The sequence below is a fragment of the Balaenoptera ricei genome, chromosome 8 (assembly GCF_028023285.1).
Source record: "Balaenoptera ricei isolate mBalRic1 chromosome 8, mBalRic1.hap2, whole genome shotgun sequence".
NCBI classification, from domain to species: domain Eukaryota; kingdom Metazoa; phylum Chordata; class Mammalia; order Artiodactyla; family Balaenopteridae; genus Balaenoptera; species Balaenoptera ricei.
Genome location: NC_082646.1, coordinates 82,638,808 through 82,660,557, shown reverse-complemented (window position 1 = coordinate 82,660,557; position 21,750 = coordinate 82,638,808). Strand labels below are relative to the sequence as shown.

At 41.0% G+C, this 21,750-nt stretch overlaps 1 protein-coding gene across 1 annotated transcript; it reads right to left on the bottom strand.

Moving 5' to 3' along the window:
* Window positions 1–18,079, bottom strand: LOC132370194 (xaa-Pro aminopeptidase 3-like). Its single transcript, XM_059929935.1, is given in 6 exon segments — window positions 1–90; window positions 2,046–2,104; window positions 3,039–3,196; window positions 15,310–16,021; window positions 16,883–16,963; window positions 17,329–18,079. Coding segments are annotated over 6 exon segments (1,851 nt in total).
* Window positions 18,080–21,750: the final 3,671 nt, after the last annotated feature.

The following is a 21,750-nucleotide window of genomic DNA, read 5'->3' as shown; positions in this document are numbered from 1 at the left end:
TCATTCTGCATAGGTGGGCAAAGTGGGTCCAGTAGCCTGAGGACAGTCCTCTGAAGAAGAGTAGCCATCGGAAGTAAAACCACTCTGAATCTGGAAGAGAGGTGACAGGACGCTAGCGAATCTGGGTGGAGCACAGTGTCCACTCCGATTGATGCTTTGAAATAAAACTAATTTATCAAAACTTTAAAAAAAGAAAGACAGCATTCACAAACAATATTAGAAATGAAAAAGGAGTCATAACTACAGACATCATAAAGATAAAAAGAAGATATAGGCCCATAAATTTGAAAAGATAGAAATGATCACCGTCTTAAAAAAATATGACATCAACACTATGTCAAGAAGAAATGGAAACAAGAGTACGAACTTCACCACTAGAGAAACGGAATCAGTTGTTAAAAGTTAACCCCCTAACCCACCATAGGACCAGAAGAGTTTGGCTAATCACTCAAGGAACAGATAACTGCATGCTGATGACAATTTTATCAAAGAATAGCAGGGAAGGGAACATTTTCCAACTCAAAGAGAGTATAAGAAAGGAAGATTATAAACCAGCCATATTTATAAATACATGTGCCTAAGTAAGCAAAATACTAGAATATTAATGGACATATTAAAATAAAGTTGGATTTATCATAGGAATGCAAAGATGAGTTGACATTAAGAGGATGAAAGGAGAAAAACATGTGATTGTCTCAACAGTGTGTGATAAAATTCAATACCTATTCATGATTAAAAACTGTCAGCCAACTATTAGGCAAATAGGAATAGAAGGAAACTTGCTCAATTAATAAGGGAATCTACTAAAAACCTACAGCAAACATTTTTAAGGATGACATGTTAAAATCTTTTTCTTTAAAATCAGGGATAAGACAAAGACTCTTTCTGTCAATAGAAAAAAAAAAGGCAACAGAATGGAGAAACATACCATGTTCATTGATGGAAGGACAGTATCAAGAAGATACCAATTCTCCCAAATTAACTTGCAGATTACAGCAAAAACCTCAACAGAGTTTTTCCTGAAACTTAACCAAGTGTTCCTAAAATTGAAAGAAAAGGGCAAAGTTCAGTATCAAAAAAGAATAGACAAGATGGGTGGGGAGGGTGTTGTAATTCTTCTGCCAGATATAAACTTACTATAAAGCTGTAGTAATTAAGATTGTGTGGTGTCATGACAGGAATAGACAGAACGAAGCCCAGAAGCCAACCCACACAAGATATGTAAACCTGACATATGAGGAATGTGACATTACTGATGTGGAAAGGATGGTGGTACTGGGGATGAGTGATACTAGGAAAATTGGTTATCCATTTGGAAGAAAATATATTTGATTCCTACCGCACATCTTCATCCAAAATAAATTCCTGATAGGGGACTTCCCTGGTGGCATGGTGGTTAAGAGTCTGCCTGCCAATGCAGGGGACATGGGTTCGAGCCCTGGTCCGGGAAGATCCCACATGCCACGGAGCAACTAAGCCCGTGAGCCACAAATACTGAGCCAGTGTGTCACAACTACTGAAGCCCACACACCTAGAGGCCATGCTCTGCAACAAGAGAAGCCACCACAATGAGAAGCCCACACACCGCAACCAAGAGTAGCCCCCGCTCACCGCAACTAGAGAAAACCTGTGCGCAGCAACGAAGACCCAATGCAGCCAAAAAAAAAAAAAAAAAAAAAAAAAAAAAAAATCCCAATAAATTATAAACCTAAATATGACAATTGAGTATTGGAACTTTGTAGAAGAAAATACAGGATAAATATTTTTATGATTCGGGGGATTTTTTAATTCTTAAACAGTGTTTTGACTTTTTGATCCCTAAAACAAGAGAAGGAATAGATGAGAAGATTGATAAATATAACTCCATTAAAATAAAAATAGAACTTCTGGCAATCACTGTTTGTGAGGATTAAATATATTAACAAGAAAAGTAGTTAAGTTTTACCGTGTACCTGAACACATAGTAAGCACTGCAAATTATTTGTAGTATTACTTCTTTTATAGGGTATTTCCCCTCACAATAATTAGAATAAAGCTAGTTTTACCATGTATTTTTCTTTCTCTTTAAGACACACATCTTCTGGATATGCAGCAAATGATGTAACTAAAGGAAGAGAATATTACCCGAAAAACTATATGAGAATGTGTATTTCATTTTTAGGCAAGCTTGGCGATTGTTTTAATCTCTTCCATGGGAACCAGTCTTCATTTGCGTGAACTCTGTAACTTGTGGTCTTTTCTTGGTAATGTTAATGTCCAGCAAATTCCTCCCAGTAACTTGTTTTGTGTGCCCAGAATATAGCTACTGGGAATGCAAGTATTGGCAGCCCCCTAGCAGGCCTTACTACTGGGGCCCGAACTGGTTAGTGTGGAATCCAGGAGCCTTCTGTGTATTCACTTTTGACCCTGAATCATCATTTTACTTTTCCATCTGGGCCCTTCCACATTTATCTCTTGCAGGCTGCTGAAATCAACAAGTGAACTTGCATTGCTTCTACGTTAGCCTGCACCAAAATATTGCTATAATGAGAAGAGAAACATTTGTAGAAGCTCTAGGAGTCTTAGATATTAATCATTTGACAGATAAAAATCAGGAGATTCTGGGCTTATGTTGATTACAGAGGTGAAGTGGTCTTCTTTTAAAAAAAGTCATTCCTCAAAATGGTATTATTTCTGGCCCCTTGGCCGAGTCCAAGTTTCAAAAGGCAATCTCTCTAAATCCAGGTTCTTTCGCACTACAAATAAACTGGTATTACCACGCACCCTGTAAGCAGCAGCAAGAGCTGTTTTTGCTTCAACCCATAGCACAGTTCAGAAGGTCAGACGTGACCACAGTATCTCCTGTTATTTCAGGGCTCACATGTGTTTGCCTTGGCACCATGTCCCTGGCATTTGGTTTCTGTTATTTTTCCATGGGTTTGGCTTGCAGGAATCAAAGAAGCATATTTTTGACAATAAGCGAAGTCCGGACAGATGAAGTATTCTGAACTGGTGGTGACTGGACCCAGTGGGAGGCAATACGTGCCTCCCCCACTTACATCCAGTAGCGTGGCCTAGCGTGGCCCTGACCCTGCATATGGTGAATGCGAGTGATGGAGAAGGTGGGGGGCTGCCCCACTCCGCAGGGCTGGCCAGAGCCTCATCCTTGCTCCCCAGCCAGACTCCACTGATGCTCAGCTGTCCCCATTCAGGGTACCTATTGAGACCAAAGCTAAACACTCAGGAGGGTGGAGGGCCTCCCTCGATGAACCGTTGTCCATTTTAGCCTCAGTGACAGCTGACTGTTGTCAGTGGGAAGATACTCAGATTGGCCCATTGCTGTGGCTTGGTTTAGTTGCTGCTGGGAGCTCTCTGCAGAATGTGTGTCTGGGAAATAGGCAATCATGCTGTATAAAACACAGTTAAGATCACCGCCGTGGGGTTAAACTAACAGCAGAACCCTCAGGGCCAGATTTTATCTGCCTGTAGGTGCCATAGAGTAGAAAAGGAAGTAGGCGGGGTGGGAAGGGTTGGAGCGTAGTACAGTGGTTCCCAAGCTTGTCTGCACATGGGGGTCACCTGGGGAGTTTCAAAAACTATCCATACCTGTGTTCCACCTCAAGAGGTTGTGATTCAATTGGTCTGCAGAGGCATATGGGCTCTGGCAATTTTAAAAGGGCCTTAAGGGCTATGTGACTTTGACCAAGCCATAAAACTTTCTGAATCTCAGCTTTCTCATTTTCAATATGGGGGTGATCTTTTCTCCCTTATGTGGTTGTTATGGAGAGTGAGTATAAACGTGTTATGTTTTTAATACTAAAAATGTTGCATCAATAGAGTCATCAAGCTCTGCCATTTCCTAGGCCATATGGTGGAGTTGTTAATAGTTTGGGCTTCGAGGGGGCCTCCCTGGTGGCGCAGTGGTTGAGAATCTGCCTGCCAATGCAGGGGACACGGGTTCGAGCCCTGGTCTGGGAAGATCCCACATGCCGCGGAGCAACTAGGCCCGTGAGCCACAACTACTGAGCCTGCGCGTCTGAAGCCTGCGCTCCGCAACAAGAGAGGCCGCGATAATGAGAGGCCCGCGCACTGCGATGAAGAGTGGCCCCCACTTGCCACAACTAGAGAAAGCCCTCGCACAGAAACGAAGACCCAGCACAGCCATAAATTAAAAAAAAAAAAAAAAAAAAAAGTTTGGGCTTCGAGTCATACCGGCCTGGGTTTGAATCCTGGCTCCACTGTTCGACCTTGGGCAAATGTCTTTTTTTTTTTTAATTTATCTTTTGGCTGCACCGCAGGGTATGTGGGATCTTAGTTCCCAGACCAGGGATTGAACCCGTGCCCTGTGTGTTGGCAGCGTGGAGTCTTAACCACTGGACTGCCAGGGAATTCCTGGGCAAATGTTTTTATCTCTAAATCTTCACTCCCCTTGTCGATAAAATGGGGATTTGTTCTTACCTTATAGAGTTGATATGAGGATTAATGACAGATACACTTAGCATTTATGTAGGACAATATGAAATTACTATTTTGTAGCTTTAAAGAGGTAGAATATCAGCATTTTCATGTGTTTAACCTAATACTGAGTTTTCAGAAATGTTAGTATTAGTAACTAGTATTATTACTATTAATCAATATGACCTGGAGGGAATTACTTTATTTCAGAGTGTCTCAGTTTCCCCATCCATAAAATGGACACATTAAGATTTTGTCTTCTTCATAGAATTGCTATAAGTTTTCAGTGAGATGACGTTTGTGAAATCACTTTGAAGGTTATAAAATATGAGGAAATCATGATAACAAAAACATTCTTAGAAACTGGGCATCTCATGTATATAATGACAAATATTTATTCTGGGAAGGTTAGAGGGGTATATCTGCACAATATGAAACTTGGGAAGGGAATTGAGTCACATAGAGAAACCCTTGTCCTTTGGGATTCAGACAGAAAATTACTTTTTAAAGCCTACTCCAAGTTCACTACCACTCCAGCATCATGGAGAACAGAGAACAGTGAATCTCATGGCTCCCACCACAGGCAAACTTGTGTTATTGTTGAGGAGATGTGTCACGCTATCTGTGTAGGAATAACTAACACTTACATGATACCTACCACAAAACAGACCCTGCTAAAGTTCCTTACACGCTTGCTCTCATTTCATTCTTGGCGAGATCCCAATTTTTCACAGGGGAGGAAATTATTATCCCAGTTTTCCACAGGTGAGGAAATGGAGGCACAGAGAGATTAAATAACATGTCCAAAGTCACACAGACATAATAATAGAAGACATTCGAGAAATGGTGATTGTGAAAAACATTTGTGGCGACGAATACATTCAAAATCATAACAGATTATAACAACAACATATTTTATCTAGAGCTCTTTTGTGCTTTTCTACCCCTCACTTTTAATATAGACTTTTTAACGAGGGCCTAAATATTCCTTGCAGAAAATGTCTCATGGCTTATGCTGAGGACAGCTTGCCCATGGTTTTTGGTTCTTGACCTCATTTTCATCCCTGACACTTTGGGTGGCCTTGGATGGGAAAAATAACTTCCCCATGTCTGTAGTTTCTCCACCTATAACATGGGTCTAATAATGCCTCCCTTGAAATCATGTTGTGGAGACTAATGATCATAATGTCGTTTTTTGTGTGCAGACTGGAAACCCAAAGGGCCACCCAGGCTTCAGCCCTGTGGTAAAATCTTGGCTTCTCTTGGACAGAGACAAGAGTATTGCTTCTTGCTGGGCTTCCAAACCCTCTTGCTGTCTTCTCTTTGCGAAAGGGCAGTGCCTGGTCTTCTTCACACACAGCGTTACTTGGAGTAAGTTGCCATCCATACCCTGTGGTCAAGGGGTAAGTGTTACTGCTTATTACAAAGTTATGTGGGAGACATTTCCCACTAGTGTGGGTCACGAAGGCTGTGACAATGTCACTTGATGTGCTCGGGACCCAGTGGCGGGAATCCTGTTCCACAGAGCAAACACGCGGGATTGCCTTTCTTTCGGGGCAGAAACACTGGCCCCTGTGGTGCACAGTCTAGGAGCATAGGTATCACTTGGGAGCTTGTCAGAAACGCAGAATCTCAGGCCTGACTCCAAGACTACTGCCTCGGATTCTGCATTCTAACAAAATCCACAGGTGTTTGGAAGGCTCATTAAAGCTTGAGAAGCATATCTTCTCTTGGAACTGTAACAGCCATGACGCGCTTTGTGGTGGAGCTGGGAATCCACGCAGTCAAGGTTTATCGGGCTCCAAAGCCTGTGTTCTATCCTCTCCTCTGCTCTGCTTCCTCTCAAGGGATACAGATAGGGTTTGATTTCTTGCTGAAATGCCTTCGGACCTTCCGGGAAAACATCTGACCGTGGCTACTACAGTGGGGTACCTACTCCTCAGTTCGGGAAACTCCTGGAGGAAAGCAGCTTTTACCACAGTGTTTATAATTTTGTTACATTTGTGATTGGCTGCCTTTAAAAAAAAAAAAAAGCTCAAGATATTTCCTTGCCTGAGAAAAAAAGTGAGAAATCAAGGTAGGGTGGAGGAGGGAGGTGGGAAGTAGAGAAAGAAAAGAGAGAAGAAAAAAAAGAGGAGAAAGGAAAGAAAAAGTAAGCATTTGAGGAAACCCAATGTTTCAGGTTACAGTTATCCATCCTGGCTGTGGGGGTGAATAAATTGTTTGTTAACCTTTAAGGGCTGATGTTTTAATTAGAAAATTTTTTTTTAAAAAAATGAGGATCTTTTTTGAAATAACTGATCAGTATCAGTGAAAGAGTATGCCAAAACAATTTATTCCTTTCTTTTCCACTCCCCTTTGAACTTATTTTTAGACTATTAAAATGATCAAACCAGCATGAAGTACCCAATAAATCTTCATATAATTATGACTTGACTTTGATTGCCATCCTCATGAAGCTGTACATAACTGTGACATTTATTCCTTTTTAAAGATAACTTATGCTATAGCCAGAATGATCTTTGAAAAGTGCAGATTTGAACTCCTGATGAATTACTTTATCTAGACATTTGATCATCAATGACTGTTATTATAAAAAGACAAACAACCAGGAATTATATCCTTTCCACTAGAAGTACACAGCCCCACCCAAGAAATATTCTTACCAAAAGACAGGAGCTGAATCTCATCAAGATTCTGTACCTAATTACCAAGGTACAGGTAATACAGAGGTCACGTAACTGTCACCTGGGCCATTTGGAATGCTTACTCTTGGGTCAGTCTGTCTTGGAATCCAGCTGCCATGCGTGGAGAAGCTCCAGTCACATGGAAAATCTACTCATAGTCACTTTGGTTGACAGCCCCAGCTGAGCTCCCAGCTGGTAGCTGTCATTAGCTGTCACCATGTGAATGTCCAGACATCTTGGACATCCAGCTGACACATGACTACAACTGCATGAGAGACCCCCAATGTGGACTACTCAACTGATCCCTGTTAAACCACAGAACCAAGAGAATTCATAATAACTGCTTTGAGGCACTAAGTTTTGGAATGATTTGCTAAGTAGTGTTAGGGACTGAATGTCCCCTCTGCCCAAGTTCACATGTTGAAGCCCTAACGTCCAATGTGATGGTATTAGGAGGTGGGGCCTTTGAGCTATAATTAGGTTGAGATGAGGTTATGAGGGTGTGGTTCCCATGAGGGAATTGGTGTTCTCATAAGAAGGAGAAGAGAAACAACAAGCTCTTACTGTATAGCACAGGGAACTATATTCAATATCCTGTGATAAGCCATAATGGAAAAAAATACTAAAAAATATGTATATATATATAATCTGAATCACTTTGTTGTACAGCAGAAATTAACACAACATTGTAAATCAGCTATGTTTCAATTAATTAAAAAAAGAAGAGGAAGAGAGAGTAGAGCTCCTTCTCTCTCTCTGTCATGTGAAGACACAGCAAGACGGTGGCTGCACAAGCCAGAAAGTAGGTTCTCACCAGGAACCGAATTTGCTGATACCTTGATCTTGGCCTTCCCAGTCTCCAGAATTTTGAGAAATAAATGTCTGCTTTAACATCTAGCATACAGCACTTTGTTATAGCAGCCTGAGCTGATGAAGGCAAATACCAACAATAAGATCAGTAAGCAGTGCTCCATTGGCTGTGGAAGATGAGGCAAAGTGAAGAAACTAAGATCATCCCAGGTTTTGGTCTTAAGAGAGTGTGTGCTAGCTCTGTGAAAAATGCCAGTGGTAGTTTGATAGGGATTGCATTGAATCTGTAGATTGCTTTGGGTAGTATAGTCATTTTCACAATGTTGATTCTTCCAATCCAAGAACATGGTATATCTCTCCATCTATTTGTATCATCTTTAATTTCTTTCATCAGTGTCTTATAATTTTCTGCATACAGGTCTTTTGTCTCCTTAGGTAGATTTATTCCTAGGTATTTTATTCTTTTTGTTGCAATGATAAATAGGAGTGTTTTCTTAATTTCATTTTCAGATTTTTCATCATTAGTGTATAGGAATGCAAGAGATTTCTGTGCATTAATTTTGTATCCTGCTATGTTACCAAATTCATTGATTGGCTCTAGTAGTTTTCTGGGAGCATCTTCAGGATTCTTTAGGTATAGTATCATGGCATCTGCAAACAGTGACAGCTTTATTTCTTTTCTGATTTGGATTCTTTTTATTTCTTTTTCTTCTCTGATTGCTGTGGCTAAAACTTCCAAAACTATGTTGAATAATAATGGTGAGAGTGAGCAACCTTGTCTTTTTCCTCATCTTAGTGAAAATGTTTTCAGTTTTTCACCACTGAGGATGATGTTGGCTGTGGGTTTGTCATATATGGCCTTTATTATGTTGAGGTAAGTTCCCTGTATGCCTACTTTCTGGAGGGTTTTTATCATAAATGGGTGTTGAATTTTGTTGAAAGCTTTCTCTGCATCTATTGAGATGATCATATGGTTTTTCTCCTTCAATTTGTTAATATGGTGTATCATATTGATTGATTTGAGTATATTGAAGAATCCTTGCAAAAAAATTTCACAATTTGTATGGAAACACAAAAGACCCTGAGTAGTCAAAGCAATCTTGAGAAAGAAAAACAGAGCTGGAGGAATCAGGCTCCCGGAATTCAGACTATACTACTAAGCTACAGTAATTAAGACAGTAAGGTACTGGCACAAAAACAGAAATATAGATCAATGGAACAGGATAGAAAGCCCAGAGATAAACCCACGCACATACAGTCACCTTATCTTTGATAAAGGAGGCAAGAATATACAATGGAGAAAAGACAGCCTCTTCAATAAATGGTGCTGGGAAAACTGGACAACTACATGTAAAAGAATGAAATTAGAACACTCCTAATGCCATACACAAAAATAAACTCAAAGTGGATTAAAGACCTAAATGTAAGGCCAGACACTATCAAACTCTTCGAGGAAGACATAGGCAGAACACTCTATGACATAAATCACAGCAAGATCCTTTTTGACCCACCTCCTAGAGAAATGGATGTAAAAACAAAAATAAACAAATGGGAGCTAATGAAATTTAAAAACTTTTGCACAGCAAAGGAAACCATAAACAAGACGAAAAGACAACCCTCAGAATGGGAGAAAATATTTGCAAACGAAGCAACTGACAAAGGATTAATCTCCAAAATTTACAAGCAGCTCATGCAGCTCAATATTAAAAAAACAAATAACCCAATCCAAAAATAGGCAGAAGACCTAAATAGACATTTCTCCAAAGAAGATAAACAGATTGCCAACAAACACATGAAAGAATGCTCAACATCATTAATCATTAGAGAAATGCAAATCAAAACTACAATGAGGTATCACCTCACACCAGTCAGAAAGGCCATCATCAAAAAATCTACAAACAATAAATGCTGGAGAGGGTGTGGAGAAAAGGGAACCCTCTTGCACTGTTGGTGGCAAGTAAATTAATACAGCCACTATGGAGAACATTATGGAGGTTCCTTAAAAAACCAAATATAGAACTACCATATGACCCAGCAATCCCACTACTGGGCATATACACTGAGAAAACCATAATTCAAAAAGAGTCATGTACCACAATGTTCATTGCAGCTCTATTTACAATAGCCAGGACATGGAAGCAACCTAAGTGTCCATCGACAGATGAATGGATAAAGGAGATGTGGCACATATATATGATGGAATATTACTCAGCCATAAAAAGAAACGAAATTGAGTTATTTGTAGTGAGGTGGATGGACCTAGAGTCTGTCATACAGAGTGAAGTAAGTCCAAAAGAGAAAAACAAATACCGTATGCTAACACGTATATATGGAATCTAAAAAAAAAAAAAAGTGATCATGAAGAACCTAGGGGCAAGATGAGAATAAAGACACAGACCTACTAGAGAATGGACTTGAAGACACAGGGAGGGGGAAGGGTAAGCTGGGACAAAGTCAGAGAGTGGTAGTGTATATTTGGACATATATACACTACCAAATGTAAAACAGATAGCTAGTGGGAAGCCGTCGCATAGCACAGGGAGATCAACTCGGTGTTTTGTGACCAGCTAGAAGGGAGGGAGACGCAAGAGGGAAGAGGTATGGGAATATATGTATATGAATAACTGATTCACTTTGTTATAAAGCAGAAACTAACATACTATTGTAAAGCAATTATACTCCAGTAAAACTGTTAAAAAAAAAAATTAAAAAAAACAAAAACGAGTGTGGGGCCCATGGTCCTACTCACCAAACTGGGAAGACTAGGAGGAGGAGCAGTTTGGGAATGGGAGGGCAGGAAGAAATAAATGTTTTTCATGATTATCCTAATAATATATATCAATTTTAGAATTAATAGATAATAAAAAATCACTTGAATACTACCACATAGACATAACCATTCCCTTTATTTATTGTAGTTCCCTTTAGCGTTGTTTGTTCTTTGTTTCTTATAGAATTGCCGGAGCAATTTTCCCCCAACTATCCTAAAACATACCAATCTGGCAACCTTTCTGGAGAGGATTTATTTAACTCAAGATCTTGGACCGAAAAAATCTAACATGAACCTCTAACGGTAACTCTGGCTTCCTTCTGTAAAATTTCAAATAAAAATAAATGAAATAAATGTTGCTGTTGGGAATTATTTGTTTTGGAAAAACAACTTACTGTTTCCACCAGGGCTAAGTCTTCAGGGAAATCCTGGACATTCATCCCTGTGACAGAATTCCTGGCCTGTGACTCAAGGGGCAGATGAGGTTATGCTTTCAGTGCTTACAAGAAACTAAATTCACTGGGTAATGATTTGTCTACACAGTCCAAATGGAAAGAGTAAAATGCACTTGGAGACACTCAGGGAAGTGGTATGAATCTCTGGTGTGCTATGGTCTATTTATTCCTTCATTTATTATTTTATTCTTCAGGAAATATTTATTTAATTTTTTACATTGTTTTATAGTTTATTTTTAAAATGACAGTAACAAATGGTCTTCCCTTGTTGGGGAATGACATATCTACTTTCAGTCAATAGGGCCTTAAAAAGTAACAGCATTTTGTCCAAATTGAACTTACATAATTGCACAAAAGTCATACAAAGCATTAAGAAATGCTCACAAAGACTGCAGTTTTCTCAGCTTCTCATGAAGCACACCCCAAGAGGCCTTGGTTTCAGTGGGGACCCCTGATCTGCATAATACTGATGCTTACCCCAAGTTCCCCAGTGACACATAGGCAGAGGTGAGAGGAGCCAGGAAGACACATGTGCTTTGTGACAGTGGAATTCTGCTCTACAATTAGGGTTTAATGATGTATTCACCTTCTCATATTAGGATTAGTAAACACTTCAGCTGGAAGTATATTTGTCCAGGCTTAAAACTTAACCCTATCAGCTTAAGTTTTGGGATACAGATCCCACTTCAGGAAACTAAAGTTAAAAAAAACAAAACAAAACAAAAAACACACCGTAAAAACCTCTTCCAAGCAAGAGGTTGCTTGGAAACCTCTTGGGCCACCATCCTGGGCCCTCACTTAGTTTCTAACATACACACACAAATAAGTTACCTTATCATTGATCATATGCCAGTTGAGGGATGGTAGACAGAGTCTCACTCAAATCCCAGCTCTTGTTTTATGGATAGCAGTTACTGGAAACACTGTGTTACAAAGGACTCTGAGGTCACAGCTGAAACTGGTGGGACAGCCACTATGCTGTACTTATGTGACATGGACACAGGACAGGGAAAGGCAGCACTCATGCATCATATTTGCAATCTTTCTATTATTAAGAAAGCTAAGGAGGATGTTGGTTATGTCTGTTTTGAAAAACATAACAAAGCCCAATTTTTCTATTTTAATGAGTTGCAATGTCTTTATCTGGGGATTTAACTAATTTTATGGATCTTAAACCCAATTAAGATATAATGTCTATAGTAGGAGTTTTCCTTTTCTGACCTTACAAAAATTAATAAAAAAGATAACAATATTTTGAAAGAAGACACACAAAGAGAATTTTAAGTCACCATGAGAAGCACCTTCCTAACTTGGGTATGACTATGGGAAGAGGAGAGCTATTATTCTATTTCTACTGCTGTGTTTCAAATAAAAAACCCAGTCCCAGTTTAATTGTAGAGAAAAACAACAATTCCTGAAGTAAAACCATAAAATTATGTGGCAGAGGCCATCTAGATATACTTCTTTCCTTTAGATTATTGTTAATATTTTTGTTAATATTTCAGCTGTATCTCTTCAATTCAGGGAGAAAAATTCCAATGTAACATTTGAAGCATGTTTTTAAAAATTAAGGTTTTCATTAGAAGAGCTTGGTGTATATATGAAGTATTTATTATACTGAAACATGGAGGGAAATGTGTGGCATGTCTGTGGTAAGGCTAAGAATGAACAAGATTCCGGCACTGTGCACAATTATCTGCTCAACCGATCCTGAATCGATCAGACAGTCCCTAAACCACTGCTCTGAGACGTTCACTGTGTCATTTCTTGAAGGTCCTGATCGTCTGATGCAAACGTTAGCTGCTGCGGTGAATTGGGGACTCAAAGGACAGTATGTCTGGGTCAGGGACTATAAATCACCAGAAGAATTCCACAACGGTCGTCCTACGTGTGACTTGCAACACCTGTAGAACTTGCCAGGAATCCAGCCGGAAGAAGTCTGTTTCATGTCCAAGTAGGCTGCTGTTCATAAGAGCCACCTAAGCTTTTAGCTAGAAAGTTGAAGACTACAGAAGATGATTTATAGGAAGAAGAGGAAATTCCTTATTCCAGGATTATAAGTGAACAAAGGAAACCCAATTCCAGAGAAAGGTTGTTGAGGCCATAGAGGCCGAGGGAGTGAGAAGCCAGAGTTGTGGGTTTCTTTTCAGTCCCCTCTTAGAAAGTCACAAGCCCAGGACTGAGAAGTTGGAGGGGGGTGAGGGGGGCGGGCGCAGGGATGATGACTCCAGCTGTGCAGCCAGCCATCCCCACAGCTGCTGAGCAAAGCCGAGCATTTGCGGGTGAGCGCTGTCAGGACACAATTTGCATCACTTTGGTCACTAACATTATCTTTGTCTCCTGATGAAGTCACTGCCTGTCTGCTTTGGGCTCTGTACCTTGGGTTTCTCTGACAAGACGGGCAAACCTCTAGCACTGCAAGGAGTGTTTTGTTTTGTTTTTTTTAACATCTTTATTGGAGTATAATTGCTTTACAATGGTGTGTTAGTTTCTGCTTTATAACAAAGTGAATCAGTTATACATATACATATGTTCCCATATCTCTTCCCTCTTGCATCTCCCTCCCTCCCGCCCTCCCTATCCCACCCCTCTAGGTGGTCACAAACCACCTAGCTGATCTCCCTGTGCTATGCGGCTGCTTCCCACTAGCTATCTATTTTACGTTTGGTAGTGTATATATGTCCATGCCACTCTCTCACTTTGTCCCAGCTTACCCTTCCCCCTCCCCATATCCTCAAGTCCATTCTCTAGTAGGTCTGTGTCTTTATTCCCGTCTTGCCCCTAGGTTCTTCATAACCTCTTTTTTTTTTTCTTCCTTAGATTCCATATATATGTGTTAGCATACTGTATTTGCTTTTCTCTTTCTGCAAGGAGTATTAATCTCCTAGCCCGTTCTTCCCTAAAGCAAATATTCTCTTAAAAATTTTCGAATTTATGTTCTAACAATCAGCATGTTTTATACATCTTGGGCTCATATTCAGGTTTAAAGGAGGGGAACACACTAGTTCTTAAAGCTTCCCCTTATGACAGAAGCTCCCAAATAACCTATCTGCAGTAGTCTAGCCCTGTTCACTTTGCAAAGTGAGTTTTATATAATTGCATCCAGTGCTGTGTTGAGGGAAACATGAGTCTTTACCATTGTCTTTCTAGTGCTAACGTCCAAGGAAGAAAAGGATCACAGGGTGTTTACAGGTACTGGGTAGGTTGCATATTTTGTTTTTATTGGCACTAGAGGAAATCACAGAATGATAACCAGGGTGTCTGTCTGAATACTGGATGCCATTCCTCTGACTTTAATAGGGTAAGTAGAGGATCTGCCCTTGGCCAGGGAAGCAGCTTCAAGGGTGTGCTCTGAGGGTCAATGCATTAAGAATCTATAAAGAAAGCATGGATGTCTGGGAAAGGAATCATCTTTAGATTGAGAACAGATGGATGGCGGTCTGGATCTATAGCAGACACAGATATACTTTTCTTTCTTTCATTTCCTTCCTTATCAAGAATCTAAACACCTTCCAGGTCCCAGGCAACCAAATAGTAAGAAAGGCTCAAAGATGTTTTGTTCAATAGCTAGTGTTGCTGGAATCTGGACTGTGGCTGAATGGTGTGACTGTAGGACACCAATGCCCTGAGGGCTCACGTGGCTCCGGTAGATATGTGGGCTCCTGGATACGTAGGCAGGTGTTATGGAAAGTACGTACTGGCCACCCACAATCACTGATGGGTGGTTTTCAGTGTAGGCAAAGACCTTGGTGATTGGCTCAAAATACATAAGCATTATCCAAAAATCTTATGATATTACATGGATCTCAGGAAAAGTGCAGAAGGGGAAGGACCTGGAGAGAAGGAGAGAATTTATCCATGTGTTAACTGGAATGCATGGACATATGTAACCAAGATCTTTCTTTACATCTTAAAACTAAACTTGTCTGAGTCACTAATTCTACAGAATTAATGTTACTAAAGTTGCAGTAATATACAATCCAAAAATTCATTTTCCCAGCTTTCTAGCTACATAAAACAGAAAAGACCATATACACAATTACATACACTCATATAGCTGCTGCACTCCCCAGTGGAACACATATATAAATGTCCACACAGAGACCCCCAGAAAGCACACGTGCACAGAGGCCAATGTCCACCCCTCCTGAACCTGGTATGCATGTGGGTCGCCATGAAGTAGGTCGCCCTACTGCATATCTGTTCGATGTCATTCATCTCTTTGGGACAATCTGCAGAAAGGATGAGAGGCGAGTCCTCAGTTACCACTACATCATCCTCAATTCGTACACCAAGACCATGGAACTTCTCAGGGGCATCTTTGTCATCCTCCGGAATATAAATACCTGGCTCCACTGTGATTACCATACCAGGCTGCAGAGGGAGGGAGCGGGGCACATCTGGGGTGTCGTGGACATCCATCCCGAGGTAATGGCCAACGTGATGCGGGCAGTATTTTCGAGCAGCCTTGAAGGCATTATTTTTCTTAATGTTCTTCATGATCCCCAACTCTTTAAGCTTCTGTCCTATCAGTGTTAGCATCATGCTGTAGACGTTATCCAAGCTTGTTCCAGGGGAGCGGAGGGTCAGACAATCTCTCTGGACTTCTAGAACAGCTTCATAACGTTCTGCCTGAGGTGCCGTGAACCTGCCATTGACAGGCCAGGTACGAGTGATGTCACTCACATATCAAGAAGACTCACAACCTCCATCCAGCAGCACCATTTCCCCATCCTCGATGCGTTGATTGTTCTTCACATGGTGCAGAGTGTTTGACCCATTACCTCCAGCAACCACAGGTGGGTAGGCTAAGATGTCTGCACCACGGGCCCGGCATTCAAATTCAAACTTAGCATAAAGAAAGCCTTCCTCTGACTGGTGTGAGATATCTCATTGTAGTTCATCAAAAAATCTAGAAACAATAAATGCTGGAGAGGGTGTGGAGGAAAGGGAACACTCTTGCACTGTTGGTGGGAATGTAAATTGATACAGCCACTATGGAGAACAGTATGGAGGTTCCTTAAAAAACTACAAATAGAACTACCATACGACCCAGCAATCCCACTACTGGGCATATACCCTGAGAAAACCATAGGTCAAAAAGAGTCATGTACCAAAATGTTCATTGCAGCTCTATTTACAATAGCCAGGACATGGAAGCAACCTAAATGTCCATCGACAGATGAATGGATAAAGAAGATGTGGCACATATATACAATGGAATATTACTCAGCCATAAAAAGAAATGACATGGAGGTATTTGTAATGAGGTGGATGGAGTTAGAGTCTGTCATACAGAGTGAAGTAAGTCAGAAAGAGAAAAACAAATACAGTATGCTAACACATATATATGGAATCTAAGGGAAAAAAAAAAAAAAAAAGGCCATGAAGAACCTAGTGGCAAGACGGGAATAAGGACACAGACCTACTAGAGAATGGACTTGAGGATATGGGGAGGGGGTGGGGTGAGATGTGACAGGGTAAGAGAGTGTCATGGACATATATACACTACCAAATGTAAAATAGATAACTAGTGGGAAGCAGCCGCATAGCACAGGGAGATCAGCTCGGTGCTTTGTGACCACCTAGAGGGGTGGGATGGGGAGGGTGGGAGGGAGGGAGATGCAAGAGGGAAGATAAATGGGAACATATTGTATATGTATAACTGATTCACTTTGTTATAAAGCAGAAGCTAACAAAAAAAAAAAAAAAAAAAAAAAGAAAGCCTTCCTCTACAGGGGCTTTACTGGCAAACATGGTCTCTATGAAAGCCTGTGATGTCAGCTTCCTAGCAATCTGCATTCGTTAAATTTCTGCAGGAGATTTTTTTGGGGGGGCATTCATATATATATATATATATATATATATATTTAACATCTTTATTGGAGTATAATTGCTTTACAATGGTGTGTTAGTTCCTGCTGTATAACAAAGTGAATCAGCTATACATAAACATATATCCCCATATCTCCTCCCTCTTGCATCTCTCTCCCATCCTCCCTATCCCACCCCTCTAGGTGGTCACAAAGCACCGAGCTGATCTCCCTGTGCTATGCAGCTGCTTCCCACTAGCTATCTGTTTTACACTTGGTAGTATATATATGTCCATGCCACTCTCTCACTTCGTCCCAGCTTACCACTCCCCCTCGCCGTGTCCTCAAGTCCATTCTCTGTGTCTCTGCAGGAGATTTGATCAGCCTGAGACGCTGTACCAGCTGCTGCACAGCCCAAACCTTGTTCTTGCTCCTGGCTTTGCGCTCTGCCAACCGCTGCATGCAGTCACAGTGGAGCTGTGTGTGAGCGGGCCTCATCCAGTCATACCACAGTGTCTCAGCTTTCAGTTTCGGTCCAAGATGTTGAAATTCTTCCAGCGTATAGGCTTCGTCCCCTCCAGTTAGAGCTGTTGCTCCATCAGTACCAGATCGGGGGCCATCCCAAAGTTCTTGACTGGGATCTCTCTGAGGCACAAAAAGCATGGCCTTGTGTGCTGGTAACTGCTTGCCGGGGAGGCTTTGAAGGACCAGAATGCTATCAGGCTCTTGGAATCCACACAGGTACAGGAAATTGTTGTCTTGGTGGAAAGTATAGGGGATATCATCGCTCATATAGTATGTAGGGTTGGACAGCAGTACCACTGTGTGGTCTGTACCACTCTGCCCTTGTGCTTCCTTGGGGATCAGAGATATTAGTTTGTGTCTACGAAGTGTATATTCCACCTGGGATAGTCCTGGCGTCACCTCCCCTGGTCTGAGGAGGTGTGGGTGTGTAAAGGGCCTGGGCTGGCCTAAGTATCGGTTTGGAATCCTCCTCTCTCAGATGGGCTGCAGGGAGTACCTTCGCTGTGAACATGACATGCATCCGGAGAGGCTGCGGGCGCTTGCTACTGCGGGAACAAGCTTAGTTGCTGAGAATAGTCAAGGCATTACCGCCATGCTTGCGCTTCAGGAAGGAAAGGCAGAAAATTCAGGAAATATTTATTGAGCACCTACCATATACCAGGTCCCGAGGTAAGTACCAGGGATCCAATGGTAAGCAAAATGGTCATTAATTCCCCAATTTGTTCAGTGAGTGGGGGCAAATCATTAAGCAAATACTTACACAAATACATATATAAATGCCATGACAAAAAGTCCATCAACGAGTAGCTATTAAATGCTTACTATATACTCATCCTTGTGCTTAGTGCTGTGGGAACTACCAAGAGGGCTTAGATGACGTTCATTCTCAACATCATTACCATCCAACTGGAGAAGCTTGTGCTCTCTGAAGTGACGAAGGACCACAAGTGCCCATCTGTGTAGTGCAGATGTGGTATGATGGGAGGTCAGCAAAAGAAGAAGCCAATGTTGGAGCACATCGTTTTTAATTTGAAAAAGTAATAAATAATAGGGATATATGTGTATGTATAGCTGATTCACTTTGTTATACAGCAGAAACTAACACACCATTGTAAAGCAATTATACTCCAATAAAGATGTTAAAAAAATTAAAAAAAATAAATAAATATATAACATGGTAAAACACATTCAAATCGTACATTAATAGTAAGTCTCTTTCCTACCACCAACCTATTGTCTCAACAGGTGTTAACAGTTTCTCGTGCATTCTTCTAGAAAATTTTCATACATTCTTGAGACTATATATATTCCATAAATATTACCCTTGTTTTAAATTCCAATTTTAATACATAATTTCTATTGCTTATGTTAACTCCAGAAGAACTTAAAAACTACAAAGCTAAGATTTATGCATATTTAGAAAATGCAAATGATATAAAAATTTATTCAGTGAAAGTCAAAGCCTCTTCTCAGAAGTAACTGTTGTTGTTTATTGTTTCTTTCTTAAAAAAACTGTATCCACATGCCATCATAGAAACAGAAAAAAAGAAAAGACTTGGTTCATCAACTCATGCATTCAAGAAATAAGACTTTCTTAGTTTCTGCTCACTAGTTGAACTTTTTCTGGGCCATCACTTTGCATAGGGAGTAGAAACAAAATCTCAGCCAATGTGGGGACCTGCCACTTTCTTCAACATTGTATTTAAATTCTGAGTGAGCTTACAAAGTACCAAGGCACTGGGACCTATATCATCTGGTGCCATTGGCTGGTTTTCCATGCACCTTGACTATCGTTGAGACATTCTTTTTCCTATCTGCCTTGCCCTTTTGGGTCAGTGCTATTTTCCACCTTTTGCACGCTTCTCTGGGCCACAGGGCAAGGCTGGAAGGGGTCCTCCTGCCTGCACATGGCTTGTTGTCATTCTGTCGTGGGATATTCCTGTCTCCTTCCAAAGTGTCTAGAGTTTGGATGCCCCCTTGAGAACCTATACCGGAAAGATGAGACAGACCCTTCCATTGGACACTTCCTATATCATTAACCCTTTCTTGTATCTCATCCCTCTACCTCACCCTCACCTGGGATATCTTTTTCATGACTTGTGGCTGGGGGCTGGGAGATCTCTCTTCAAATACAGTTATCCTTTCTGGCTAAACTCTAAATCTTCTCTTATTGGCTTAAGTTTTTACATACTAAAGCCAAGAAGAGACCTAAAGACGATTTCTACTTTTCTGCACTATCTCATCCTTTCTAGAAGGCAATGATTATGGAGATTACTATTACTTAGGTGGTGAGGCCTGGGGATAATGAAGCATAAAATAAAAAGAGAAACTGTTAATATAAAAAAATATTATCCTAACACATAGCCTAAATCTCAGCTTGTTAACTTGCCTTGAAATCCATTTCTGGAGTTTGTGTTGTCAAGTGCACTCAGTCAAGGCACAGTGCCTGTGAAACAGATGGAAAGTGAGGTTGGAGCCTGGGTCCCAGTCTCCGCCTTGCTCACAACCAGCCCTATGACCTTAGGCAAGTGTCTCCCTCTATCAGACTGCAATTTGATCAATTGAAACATGAATAGGTTAGAGTATGACATTGAATTGAATAGGAAATATCCTTTTGCTAATATTAATGGTTAAGTATTATTCTGTAAGGTATTTGTAGAATGAGTGTGTGTGTGTGTGTGTGTGTATGTGTGTGGTGAGTCACAGCGTAAAGTGTATTTCTCAGGGGAGCCGTGATCAGAAAGTTTGGAGGTCACTGGACTAGAGGACACTATCCTATAGGTGTGTAAGTAATTGGCCAACAATTGTGAAAATAAAAGATTTTGAGAGTTTTATAGCTGTGGCCCGCTGGTGCTATAGGCTATGAGGATCGAGCTGCTTCTTCCCACTTATGCCAAAGGAACCCACTTAACCCTCAGTTATTTCTTCTTCTCTAGCCTAACTTAATTTTGTATATTTTTATTCTCTTCTTTTTTCTCTCTTCTGTTTCCCTCTTCCCTCTCTTCCTTCTTTCTTTCCCCCTCTATTTCTCCTCTATTCCCCCCCCCCCTTTCCTTCCACCATGTTGCCTTGTGGGTACAGATTTCATTGACATGCTTTCCCTCATGTCAGCACTAAAGACATCTAAGATATAGTTAAGCCTTTACAATAAATGCTGCAGACCCTTTCTACTCAGTGTGGGCCATTGGCCAGCTGCCTCAGCATCTCCTGGGAGCCTGTTAGAAGGCAGTACCTCAGGTCCTGCCCCAGACTCCCTGCAATAGAATCTGCATTTTCACAAAACACTGTGAGTCTTATGAACATTCAAGTATGAGAAACACTGCTATAGCATTGACCATCTTGTTAAACTAAACGAACATCAGAAAATCTGTCATCACATCCTTAAACCCAATTATCCACAGATGCTTCCCATCATCATGGTCACGGAAGGTGCTCCACTCCCTTGGAAAATAGATGGGTTTAGGGGTGGGGCAGGTGTGGAGAAATGGGGGTTTGGATGTCTACATAGGGAAGGTGGTGGCTTTCCCTGGGCCTCTGGACAAAGGATGTTTACTTATGGAGGCAAACGTCTGGCTGTCTTGATAAATATCAAGTCTTTTCTTGTTTGTCAAGGCATGGTGGGTGACGTGGTTTGTGATTTCACGACCTGTTGTATGTTAGACACCAGCCTGAGCACATGGTAGTTGGTTTCATTTGGCTCAGAAAGGGGTATCATTCTACTTGTTTTCCTTCCCTGGGAAACATGGAACAACAGATGCATCCACTGAGGATGCATCTGTTACAAGGAGGGTGGCAAGTCCTAGATTTCTTGGGACGGTCGCAGGTTGACACCCACTTCCCAGAAAAAAATTATTAATAGTGGCCACTTTTATGTTCCAATGTGTCTCCAATAAATTGTGGTCACACCAGTTATAATAGATTCCAGAAGGAAGCAGACCTCTCTAAGGGACAGGGTAAAAATGAATCTAACAAATGGGAGAGAGAAACACCCCTGATTCTATTGGTTGCCAAGGCCCAAGACCAGAAAAAAGATTTCCCTTCAGTCAATGGCCCTGATACTAGACATTTGAGGGCGTTTTGGTTAGTTGGAGTGTTTTGAGCAATTCCCAGATTAATGCTACTTCTAAGATTTTGCTTTATCATCTTGGTCTAACTTCTGACTTCTCCTGGTTTGGTTGTCTTTCTGGCTAGGCTGCCTCCACCTAGGACCACACCATGTTTTTGACTCCCTTGAACTTCTGTTGCCACCACAGCGA